The 13,335-nt window shown below is 36.2% G+C and overlaps 1 protein-coding gene across 5 annotated transcripts in view; it reads left to right on the top strand.

The window, feature by feature from the left end:
* GTDC1 (glycosyltransferase like domain containing 1) overlaps positions 1–13,093 on the top strand; it is a 283,440-nt gene extending 270,347 nt beyond the window's left edge. For 4 of the 5 annotated variants that reach the window (XM_084642667.1, XM_084642666.1, XM_084642669.1 and 1 more), the window contains 3 exons: positions 1,983–2,053; positions 2,745–2,836; positions 11,101–13,093. In XM_084642667.1, the coding sequence (XP_084498793.1) occupies positions 1,983–2,053; positions 2,745–2,836; positions 11,101–11,184 (247 nt within the window). In that variant the 3' untranslated portion in view covers positions 11,185–13,093. Of the gene's footprint in view, positions 1–1,982; positions 2,054–2,744; positions 2,837–3,230; positions 3,261–11,100 lie in introns of all 5 variants that reach the window. The other variant, XM_084642670.1, reaches the window with a different exon arrangement.
* Positions 13,094–13,335: the final 242 nt, after the last annotated feature.

Raw genomic sequence — 13,335 nt, 5'->3', positions numbered from 1 at the left:
ATTCATAGATTTAGCAGATGATTTGTTAATTGGAATAAAAAGGTCATTTACTAGCCATTTAACAATAGATCAATTGGAATTCTATTTATTATTTAACTGGTAATGCTTAAGAATTGAAATAATTAATAATCGCATTATTGTCATGATATACTTTTCTGCTAAATGACAAAAATATGTGAAAGTTATGATCGTGTTCTTTTTATATTGAATCTAAAATCAATGTAAAATATATAGCGAGTGTTATTTCCAATATATTTCAAACTCTAGGAATTATGATCTGAAAGGCGTATAGTATGTAGGAGTTAATGTTCGATTCCAGGAACCTCTGAGGAAATATATTCAGTTTTTACTGTGTAAAGGTAGAAAATTAGTATGTAAATAAGATCATCTGCAAATGAAAGAATAATTCCAAATCTTTTCCAACAAAGTATAGAAATATTGGATTCTAATTTTACTAATTCCTGATACAGACAAAGGTTTTGGTAAGGGGATGTTGCATAGCCAACTGAAGATTCAGATTGCTTCTTGGCCTGCAACTATTACTGAAATGTCCATGGTTTCACTTTTTCTTTTACAATGAAAGAAAATGTTAAAATTCTACTTGTTTTGCTATCTTGATACAATATTTAAGAACTGAAAAATTATCAAGTAAATCGCATACTAGAAACATTTTCCCTTAATAAAAAAAATATAGTTGTAGACTTTGTACACTTTGAAATTTGTGTTAATGTTTAAAATGTTGCTTGAAAAAACATTAAATTACAATTGTTTAAAGTTTATTATGACAAAATTAGCTCTTAATACCTTGCTAAGTATTTGAGAGAAAATGTGTATCTTGGTCCTTCTAAGGTTAAGGACAGATTTAAAACAAAACTTTCTTTCTTCCCCCCCCAAAACTTAGCAGGACAAAAGGAAACAATTCTTTCTGAACCAGGTTAGGCGAATGTAATAAAATAAAAACAAAATGCACAGAAACACATTCAAATGCATTTGTTTTGTCATTATAAATTTGAAAAAGTGATTGTTGACAAGACCAGGAAATAAGCTGAAGTTAAAAATAAAGTCCTCCTTTGGTCAGCATGTTGGATAAATTCAAAGACTCTCATAAAATAAACATATTTTAAAAAGTGCTTTGAATTTCACTGAGTAATTTCTGGCCAACAGAAATTACAGTTGTATCTTCAAAGTTTATTATATGTCAGATCAGTGATCATTATGCAGAAGGAATAAGTTAAATACTCAGTACTTTAACCTGTTCAGTTACCAAAATGCAAATATAAACATGATAATTTCTCTTTAGATTTGCTATTTGATAACTTTCTGACATTCTTCTGCAATTATAAAATATTTAGGTTTGATATTATGGAAGGTTATGTAAATTATTCCTCAAGAAAACAACAGTATAAACCACTAAATGCTTTGGCAAAAGGTTCTTGACAGTATTTATTAAAATAATACAAATTTTGTGTCCTGAATCACATGATCTGAAGCATGTGTATAGAATTAAGATGTCCCAACATCTTGGCACTTTTCTTAGACAATGTTTAAGTGTAACGTTTGAATTCCTATAGTTTAAGAACAAAACACTTTATGTCAGGTAATTGTTATTGCATGAATATCCTTGTTTTTCTGCAGCATTATTAAGAAAAGCTGTCCATACTTCACCATGTTGTTACATGTGTCTGTCTGCTGATTATAAAATGTGTTAAACAGTATTTAAAAAACAAAAAAATGCAGAGCCGCGCTTTGATTTATTCAGTGAACAAAACATATGCTCGCTGTTCTGTTCTATGTAATTCATATGATCAATAAAATTATCTTTAAAAAGAGCAACTTTGGCAGTTAGAAGGATTATACTGCTGAACAGGGAAAATGATTTACTTCTGCTTTATGCAGTCAACTTCAATGCTGTTGAACCAAAAGGTGTTTTTTGGCTCACTGATGTATTGTTAATGTATTTGTTTATTATTTTTAATCTTTAGGATAGAAGCTGTATATTGTGGTTGCTATCCACTATGTCCTAACGCTTTGGTGTATCCAGAAATATTTCCAGGTAGCTGCTTTAATGCACATTCTTTTTGTTGAAATTTAATACATGATTCATGTAAAGTTTGAGAATAAACTTAAGCAAAAGCAATTGTTTATTTGGCAAGCCAACATGTTAGTGTTAAGGAAAATTTTATGTGTTTTAATACATTAGACTAAGTTTATATTTACCATCTGTTCTTTCAAGATAACACAAAAGCAAGTTTTGAAATAGCATTCTTCATTGTTAGCATACACAACCCATAATGATACATTTTTATAAAAAGGTCAGTGCTGCTGCAATGGCTTGCAGATTTTTTTAATGATATACAGAGAGAAAAATAGAGGCCTGAAAATCACACCAAATTATTTAAACAATTTAATACTTAATAATATGCAACTGTGGTACAGGATACACACTAATATAGTACCAGTTCTTTGAAAAAATCTCATCACTAAATGTATCACATATGCATTGTGTTACATTAGAATAATGTATTTTAATCACCCAAAGGAGATGTCTAAACAGCACAACTACACAGTCTTATTTAGCATTAAACATCCTTGTGAGCTGAGGTAACCTTATAAAATCATGCTTAAATAATGTAAAACACGAGGCGGCACAGAGCAATATGCATTTTTAATTACTAAAGTGACTAATATCGAGTGTGTGCTTTGAGGTTTTTGTTTCATTAAAAATGTATCTGTTTTTCCTGCAGCTGAATATCTGTATTCTACACCTGAACAGCTTTTTAAAAAGCTTCAGAATTTCTGCAAGAGACCAGATATTGTAAGGAAACATCTCTATAAGGTAGGTGTTCAGAATAGTTTTACAGGATATAACGCCATATTGAAGTACAAAGAAAAAAACTTAAAAAAACAACAACATTTAATTAACATACTAATGTTTAAAGGAAACATGCTAGGGAGGGATATTAGTTGTTACACTAACAAGGATTAATTAAACTAGATGCCAGTTGTATTAACCTAGGCCTTATGAAATACATACACTTAATGCATGCTACATGCTTTTTAAAAAATTTATTGTTTTCTAAAATGACTGTCCTTTACATTTGGACCCAAGAGGCTTATAAAAATGAACCTGGATTAATGTAACTCATTAGTTTAAAAGGAAAGTAAAAGAAAGATCCTACAATTATATTAATGAGGATAAACCTACCTTACTATCATAATTTAATCTGCAGTCTTCAAGAAGTCAAGGTGAATGACATCAGGTAAGTTCCTTTTGCCCCTCTTGGAATTATTTTGGCAATTATTGTGAATATTTAACTCTTTGTACTAAAAGTTTAAACGAAGTAAAAGTTAACTCTTAATGTGCATATAATTTCTTATATGAAGAATTGAGAAGAAAGTTTACTGAAAGCATCATTTACTAATATTTATCCTACCATTATTCTTTACAATTATTTCTTTAAAGAAATAAAAGTTTAAATTGTTGGAATGACCAATAAAATTCTGATCCATTAGTCTATGCTAAACTTGCTTTCAGTTTTTTAATATGCATTTGTATGCCACGGTAGTAATTAAACTTTTCTTTAGTTACGTGTTTGTAGATCATGTACTGATTTTTACATTATTTCACTAATAACCTATTATCACATGGTGATGTTTTCATAACATAGCTATTATTTTTACATGTGCTAATGTGAAAATTTACAACATTGAGTGCTAAATTAGGGTTCTTAGAAGCTTCAAGTGCCCCGGGGACCGGCGCAAGGCACATTGCCTGAGCATAATAAAGGCATAACACGTAGCATTTTAAAAAGCATCTAGGTCAGTTAGGAGCCTGAGACCTATTGAAAGTCAATGGGACTTAGGCTCTTAAGTCACATAAGCACTTTTAAAAGTTTCCCCAACATCTTTAGAGGTCTGGAGGAGCATGGATAGAGGTGGCCCTTATGATACCTGTTCAACAAGGTTAGAAAGTGCTCTCCTTTTCTCTGTAGCCACCCCAGCATGGAGGTAGTAGACCTGCCAAGTAAACCTCTCCTAACCTGGGTCACTAATACTACTAGCAGCCCTCATCCCCCGTATTCCCATGCTCCTTCCACTGTGAACCAGAAAATGCCTGGCCTCTCAACGCAGTCATCACCTACCCCCTCCCTCCTTTAGCACACCCGTGCAGGAGGAGGTATAATTTAGTCCTGAATGTACGTTTGACTTATTTTGTGACCTAAAAATAGACATTTACATAATGATACATCAAAAGAAGATGTTGTTTCTGCAGGAAACAGTTAAACTTCAAGTAAAAAAGGAGAGAACCAAAAATGCAATTTAACACCCAATTTCAAGCTCATTATCTTTCATTGTCTATTAACTTGGCAATGGTTCAGAAGGTAGCTCATAATAGTTTAAAATGCTGACTGAACACTTCCAGTATTCAGCATTACTTCTTGAGTCAGTACTATACATGGAGACTTCAAAGAGAAAACAGTCCTTAAAACGTTTACCTTGACATTTCCCAATTTTTTGCGTTCAGTTAGCAGTTTTCTTTCACATGGATCTACCTTATGCGTATGGATTCCTAGCTCCTGCATGAAGGGAATGCTAGGATGCTGAAAACAGAAATAGTGGCAGAACCAACATTGATACTAAAAGGGTATGATATCAAAGTATTGCACAGAGTGGGATGTGTACACAGCCCCATAAGCAAAATGCTTCATTTGCGTCCAGTGCCTCCTTTTGAAAAAACACTCCTTGGTGAATGAGTTATAAGTAAAGTGCCACCACAGAAATGGAGCAGTTTATCACATCACTTCAAGTTGCAGATTATTAACCTGCAACTGAGTGTTTGCATGTTTTAAGCATTTGTAGTAGTTTTTGAAACAAGTAGCACTGGAAAGACTGGGAAAAAATCATTTTAGAATTACAAAAGTAGAGCTTGATCCAAAGCCTGTGACAGTCAGTAAAAAGATTCCCTTTGACTTTAATGGGCTTTGGATCAGGCTCTGAGAATGTGAATAAAGTTCTTCCCTTTTGCACATTGACCCAAATATACAAGAATTGTTTATTTTGCAAATAAACTACCATTAAAAGGTTCTGAAAGAATGTCCACTTAGAAATGTGTTGTAAATTAAATACTTCTTAAGACACTTTAAACTAGCAGTAAACAATACCTCAGCAGTGAACTCATCTGGGGCATACACATGCTTATTTACAGATATTAGTTGCTTTACATTTAGGAGTCCATATACAGAATGTAGAGTAGGGATACAGGAAAAGTGGGAAAAGAGATCTGATATGGCAACTTGCTCCTTTTTTCTTCTTTCATAGCCTTTTCTGGCATGCTCCATTACTAGAAGTTCAAACTACAGCTGTCTGTTCCTACAAAGAGACATAAAAACTCTATAAAAGCAAAAAGAATATTTTTCCTTTACATTTTAGACATTCTGTCTCATAAGTCTTGAAATAGAAATAAGCCTTTGCTTACATTTTCTGCTCATTTTTGTTGCCATTGTATTATTAAGAGTATTGAAAGTAGTCAAATACATTGCTGCATTATTCTGTCCATTTTATGCAGTGCTTGTGCCAACTTATAAAGTTAGAGGCAAAGGAAGATAGATGATACATGTTACAAAAAAGGCAATCAACTTAAAAAATTTAGGACACCAAAGGCTGTGTTCTGAATAAGTCTTGGGTGCACTGTGAAGTATAAAGTGAAGCCAAGTACCTCTGAACGCCCAAGCAAAGCTGATATCTACCAGAACACAAGGCCTGGAGTGTCACTATTTGTGTTAATGGAAGTTCAAACAAGTAGTCTCCCTCCCCTCCTCCCCCCTGCCCTCCAATCCCATGAAAGCGAACAAGCTAGCACAATAGACTGTAACAGTTAACTGTATATTACATAAATACATATTTATAGTATTTTAAAAACATACATAAGTAGTGTAAGTACCTAATAAGGACTTTTCATGGTACACACTGTTTACCCTTTATACTTTAATGGCATTGAAAGCTCATTTCAACTTGAATGCTCCATCCCACAATTGATTAACAGATGAAGAGGGGATAGCTATCACACAGAATCATTTGTTAGCAATTATTTGCTCTGCTCTAGTTTTATTTAGCTAAAAGTTGGTCTTTGTTTTTTTTTGTATTCTAAGCCAGTACACTCTCAGTCAGAACTAAACAAATAACAATGGCACATCAGCTCCCAATGCCAGCTTAATGAGCTAGGCTTTCTATCAACTTCAGCTCATACAGGCAAATTCATTCATATATCAGTTTAATTGAGAGCTGAATTTGGCCAGTTTTCTGATATTACTATTATTATTTCTGTAACACCACAAGAGTACATTACATGTATATGAAAAGATACATTACCTGATTTGTATCTCATTTACACCAGTTTAAATCAGGAGTACCTCCACTGAAGTCAGTGACATTACACTGGTGTGAAACAAGTTTAAGTAAGTAATATCCCAGTCAGGCCTACTTCCCCTGCCCTGAGTAATTTACAGTCTAAGGGCTCAATCATGCTATTTAGTATAACTAATCGGAAAAAATTCTGATGAATCATTTTTAGTCAGGATTTGCCAATTAATTGAAAATTAACTGGTTTTTGGAAATGGTTTGATTTTGACAAACTTCTGATGGACCACAGAACCTCAAAGCTTGGGAGCTTGCACTTGCAGGGTTTCCAGGCTCCCAATTCCTTTTCAACCTCTCATGCAAGCTACCAAGAATACAGGGCTTCCTGGGCTTCCAGGCCCATCGGCTCTGGCAGCCCGCTAGCCTGGCTGATAAGGAGCTAGAGACACTGCAAGCCCTGGAAGCTGCTGAATAGAAACTGGCATGACATGATTCTTGTCAGTTTTACTGCTGCCCAGTGGTGACACTGGTCGGCCTCTTGTTAACTTGACACTAAGAGTCTGTTCAGTTTTAATACTGCTATTCAGTGATGGGCAGCAGTTAAACTGGCAAGAATCATATCAGCAGCTGCCAGGGCTTCCAGGGTCCCTACCTGGGCTGCAGCCTGCTAGGCAGACAGCCAGGGATCCTTATGAGCATATATTGTTTCTAGAATGAAATATTCAATGATTTCAGTTCTATGAAAATTTCGGAGGTTTTTTTCTCTTTGTCCCAATTCAAGGCAGAAAAAATTATGGAAATCTCAAAACCTTTCCTGGGTTGGGAAAACCATTTCCCATCCAGCTCTCCTAATTAGGCATAACTAGGTTTTGCAGGCTGAGCGGGCTTAGAGGGAGTGCCAGGAGGCATTCTGAGTTCCTTGGTGCACAAAAACCAGTCACACACCTGCACTGAGTGCAACATATACCTGCCCTCACCACTGCACAGCTGGCTAATTTCATTGCTATGAGCATGGTGTGGGCTGTTCCTGCTCTTTTTGGGGTGTCATGCATCCAAGAATAATAGCACAGGAGAGCAGAGACTTGCGGTTCTATGCAGCTCTTATATAGGTCATGCAAGAGCATGGGGAAGCTTTACTCCTGAATCATTCCTCCCCTCCCCCAGGAAAAAATAAATTGCTCGCCCACATAAAGGTGAAGGGGAAACTGTCCCGTTATGAACATAGGGACTTCAATATTGGACCAGATCTATGGTCCATCTAGTCCAGTATCCTGTCTTCAAAGCATCCAGCACTGGAGGCCTGAGAAGGTCTAAGAACCCTGCCACAGGCAGATGTGGAATAATCTACACGTGACATTCCCACCCAAGGTGTCATACTAATCTCTAGTAGTTAGAGATTTGCTTAAACCCTGGAGCATGAGGTTTTATGTCCCTTCCCAAAACTGTAATTTACTATTATAATTCTGGATATTACTGTTATCTGAATAATCATCCAATCGCTCTTGACTCTTGCTACATCCTATGGTGATGAGTTCCACAGTATAAGGATACGTTGAGTAAAAAAGTATTTTCTTTTATTAGTTTTGAATTTTCCCACCTCTCAATTAAATTGAATGTCCTCTCGTTTTTGTGTTGTGAGACAGGGACAATAAACGCTCCCAATCTCACTTCTTTATGCCATTCATTATATGTATATATACACACATCATGTCCACTCTTATTTGTCTCCTTTCTAAGGTAAATAATGCCAATCTTTTCAATCCTTTTTGAAATGGGATGACCAGTACTACACACAGTATTCCAGATGAGACCATATTATCAGTTAATATAATGGCATTACAACATGTTCTGTATTATTTTCCATACCATTCTTCATGCATCCAAATATCTTGTTTACTTGTTTGACCATAGCTGAAGATTCAGAGGTCTTTAATGAGCTGTCTGCAGTGTTCACCACATCCTTTTTCCTGAGCTGATAACGTTAATTTAGAACCCTGTGAGGTGTATGTGTAGTTCAAATAATTCTATCTCGTGCACTACTTTGCATTTTGCAATAATGAACTTCATCTACCATCATGTTGTCCATTCACCTAGCCTGGTTAAATCCCTCTGTCGTTCCTCATAGTCTTCTAATTAATTTTGTGTCATCTGCAAATTTTGCTACCTCACTACTCACCACCTTCATAAGATTAATAAAGAAATAATAAGTGCTAACTAACATCAGACCTAATATGGAACTTTGAGAAAACCCAGTGTTATCCTTTGCTGTGACAAAAATTGACCATTTGTCTCGTGTCTCTTAGCCATTTTTTGATCCATGACCACACTTTGCCTCTGACCCCATGATGACTTAGTTTTTTTAGTAACTTTTTGTGAGCAGCTTGTCAAAGTCTAAGTAAATTACAGCTACTTGGTTCTCCTTTTTCCATTACTTTAATGTCACATTCAAAGAATTCTAATAGATTGGTGAGAGATGATTTGTCTTTAGTTTCTCAGTTACTTAGATGTTCCATTGTGTTCCTTGTTAGAAATATACAAACAAGCAGGGGAAGGAGAGTGACACAGTCATGTCATTTGGATTGTTTAGGATAGACAGGCTACTTTTTGATTCCAGGTGGTTTTATTTATTATCTGTGATATTGTTATTCTGATTTAAAAGTATTTCATGTTGTAACAATAGCAGGGAACAGATGATGCATCAGCCTGCACCCTAAAATTGATTATTGAAACGTTAAAATTAATGAGGAAAGAATTACAGGCCATGCTGGTTTGTGCACTGGAAGATGTCTGGTGTACTTCGCAGATGGCTTAAGGCAGTTAGCCTCATGCCTCAAAATGCATCCAAGTCACAGACCCACTATCTGAGCACTTGTTTCCAAAGGCATTTGATGTATTTGAATGTTGAGTTCCAAAGGTAATTACTGCATTGGTCAAGTTTCTCCTCCTAGATTCTTCTCGACCTAATTGTTACTTTAAAAAAAGAGGACAAGGTGGTTTACAGGGTTTGAACTGAGCCAGTTCAAAGTGGTTTAGTGAACTGTTTTTTTCTTGAATGTTTGTATATTGTTCTTCCAATGTCAGCTTTCCTATTAAATAAACTCTAGTTCTTATAGTTGCAAAGATAATCTTAAAAATGTTAATGGAGCATAAACTGATGCAGCGCTGTCTACCTGAATCTGCAGATATCCTGAAGTAGTAGCTCTGAGAATAGGGTGAACTGGCCCTCTTAATTTGAATGAAATGTTAACTCTGAAGTCTAATGATGACAGTTTAAATGGCAATTTTAATTATTTAATTGCTGATAAAATCATACAAGAAAAAAGAGAGTACACTGTGTTATGGAAAATTACTCTTCTGCTAGTGAAATCTTGTTTTCATGCCTCCAGCGGGGGGAGTTTGTTTTGTGGGTGGAGCTTGGAAGTGTACCAATTCTTCCTGTACCCCCTCCCCCTCCAACTCAGCTATTGGTGGTTTAGAAACTTTTGGTTGACTCATATTCCACTCCTTCGCATAACAACCAGTGAGGGCCTTTGCAGTTTTATATAATACAAACAAACAAAACCACACACATATTCAGTGGTGTAATGGTACTGGCTTATCAGAACACCATAAAATCTAAACACACTTCCACTGATGTACACACAATGGAGAAGGACATTATAATTTATTTGTATCCTACAGCAGGTTGTTATGAAATAAAGGCCAAAAAATCAGGACTAGTCTGGTAAAATCAGGACTAGTATCCACATTACAGCTACTCAATCCTGTCAATTTTACTTCAAAAAATATTTAAATTGAGTTCAGGGCATGTGAAAAATGATCGATTAAAAATGCTGGAGACTGAAGTCTTCCATCCACAGAACTGATAGTAATACAGCACACCGTAAACGTCCATATAATGCCCCCGCCATAGTCTTCCCTGTCTAAAGGTGGGAGAGATAGTTTGGTCTTCCTGCCCATTCAGTCCTTGGCAGCATCTCTGCTGAGACTGCCAACCACACTTACAGTTGTTTGTTGGCATGAATACTTGTCTAATAGCAAATAAACTGAGGCTGCCAAATAATTTCCTGTAGATCATTTAAAAAAAAAATCAGTAACTGAGTCACTACTGACCTGGATCAGATTTGAACCAGTGGCTGAGGCGAAGAGCAGGCATCATATCCCTTCCTTAGTCTTCTGAACTTTCCAGCCCCTTTCACATTATTTAATAGAAAGTGAGTGTTAAAAATAAGCATATTTGTAAACCAAGTTGTGCTAAACCTCATGATTGCACCATTCTTAAACCAAACTGCACAGTTCCTAATTTTGGTAGAGTGATGCTTCACCTGTGACTGTCCCTTTAAAAGTGAAATTTGTTTCTGGGGAGAGGAAATGAAATCATCACTTAAGCATCTTCTGGTTTTGTTCTGATTTAAAAATTTCTCGGTCAGACATGACGCCCCCGAAGCGCAGCAACGTGCTGATATCAGGTGAGGTCTTTGCAGCAAACAGCACTTGTTTACAAAAATGATCCATCCTGGGATTGGGAGTCTAATACTTTGATCCAATCAGAGGGCAGGATTTTCTGACCCTGGTTTACAGTAGTATTTATGCTATCTGCACTACTTCCGAATCTACCTCCGAAGAAATGAAATAATGCTATGTTAATCAAGCATTCATGTTGTTTTGTTCACACTAAGGACAGCTTTTTTGTGTTTTAGCAGCTCATGTTCCTTCATTTGAATCCTTTTCTTTTTCTCATAGGGTGAGATGGATCAGTTTTCTTGGGCAGCACTACGTGGTAAATTCAGGTCTCTGCTCACAACAGAATCTAGGGAAGATTTGTGACAGATGGGGCTAAGTCACAAACTTGCAGCCTAAGGCAGAATCTGTAGAACTTTCCAGAGTGTGCCCATATTTACCTGATCAGAGAGAAAAGAAAATCTGCAGAGGAAGCTGAGCCTGGCTGCTTGTCATAGCTGACACAGAGCCATCTGCCACAAACCTGTGGCGGCTTCAGATCTCCAATCCCTGCCACCACCCCAACTCAAATTAAATACAGATTCCTAGAGACGTTATGATGGTTACACATGTCCTCGGCATCACATGCAGGAGACGGTTCAAAAAAAATATGTGGCCTGTTGTATAACCGCACTCATGTATCCCATATGTGGTGCCACATTGAATTTCCGGTTGAATCTGTTTTTATCCTTTGTACTGGATGACATGGTGCCTGAATTCTTTCTTTTTGCCGACATGATGGCAGCCAAACTGCAGCTTCAAACACTCACACTTGGCTGAGTTTCTACCTAGGTTGCCAGGTTATCATTGGAGCCTTATTGTGTCCTCAAAGGGCCACAGGGCCTGAAAGGAGGATCAGAGTGCTACTGGACTAATTGGGCAGCCATCTACAAATTGTTTGTAGGCAAAGCACTTTTCTTTTTGCAAATTAATGACTCTCTGGCACAGGGTTTTTAAGTGAAGGTATTAATAAGGGGTCTGGCAGGTATTCCCATGATTCACAGTTACATTTGCATTTAATTAATCTTAAAGAAAGCTGCAAGATAAACAGCTGTAATTCAAACTAGCATGGGAAATATGCTACATGGTGCCATCTATCCGATAAAATGAAAGCTGAGACACTTGTTTTATTTCTCTCAAGGATGGAGAACAAACAGATAACTGTCAAAATACTTCCAATAAAAACCAATAGTTTTTATGTAACTGCAGTTCATCAAAAATCTTTGCATTCAGTTACAAATATAATCTTTTAAAGATAAATCACTTATGATTCTAAGCATTAAGCTGCTATGTTTGCTGATGTGAAATGTTTTGAAGATTTAGATTGTACAATAAATTTTTAATAAAGTGCTCACTGCAATTTTTAATTAACATATCTCATTCATGTATAAGTGTGTACATCCATCTGTATGCTTATCACTGTGCATGTCCTTGTGACAGAATCAATGAATACAATTGTGTCTTTATCTGATGAATTTAGAATCTGTTTTGCAAATGATAATAAAATGTTATAACAACTCCAAGATTTTCAACTGTATTCTGGGAAGAAGCAAGAGGTAAACAGGAATTCTCGGTAATTCATTATGGTTAAAACTCTGCTAACACTGCCATCTCTTAATTGACAAATAAGCTTTAACTTCCCTCGTTTGGGGCAAGATAGCTACTCTTCCCCCACCTCCAAAAAAGCCTCTATCACCTGAATACTAATTGAGTTTTCTTCTTTAGGTTTGCCAGTGTTTCCCCCAGTTCCACAGTACACCCCAGTTCCTGCCATTCAGAGAGGAATGCACTGAGTAATATGTTTCCTTCTTAAACATTCTCTGTTATCCATACTTGTGAACTATGAACTTACAACTCGGAAGTGGTAGTTAATCTATTTTGTTATACCATCAAGCAGTGTAGTGGTCTCAGATTTTACAGTGTGAGAGATACTGTATGCATACCAGTATTCCATGTATGCTTTTTGTTGATCAGGGAAATTATTACATGACATTCTGATTGGTCACTTGTAAACATTGTGATGTTTTACTGATACCGAAGAAATGTAATTTTACAATAAGCATCTGTGCATGTATGTTTGCTTCTCCCTATTGGTACATACACTAAAATGACTGCAAACTTCAGCTTTAAACCTACCGTTAGACATTTAATGCAACAGTTAAAGCTGTCATTTCATCCTGACAGTCAGTCTAGTTGTTGCTGCACTAATACTGTAATAATGCTACTTTGCACTTGTATAGTACTTTTCATCTGAGTATCTCTGCAAATATTAAATGTCACAACATCCATGTGGAGGCAAATAAGTATTTTTTAGATGGAGAAATTGAGGCATGATGTGGTTAAATTGCTTAAAATATCAGTGTCAGAACCATCAAAGGGATCTAGGAGTCCTGATTTCCTGCTCTGGCCCATAGGCAACAATCCCCTCACACATTGTTCTGACGCCCTTGCTATCCCAAGGCATGGTATTGTGAGTTA

The sequence above is a fragment of the Lepidochelys olivacea genome, assembly GCF_965140295.1.
Source record: "Lepidochelys olivacea isolate rLepOli2 genome assembly, chromosome: 11".
In the NCBI taxonomy this organism is placed as follows: Eukaryota; Metazoa; Chordata; order Testudines; family Cheloniidae; genus Lepidochelys; species Lepidochelys olivacea.
The sequence above is the reverse complement of the archived record's forward strand: the minus strand, read 5'-3'. Positions and strand labels throughout refer to the sequence as shown.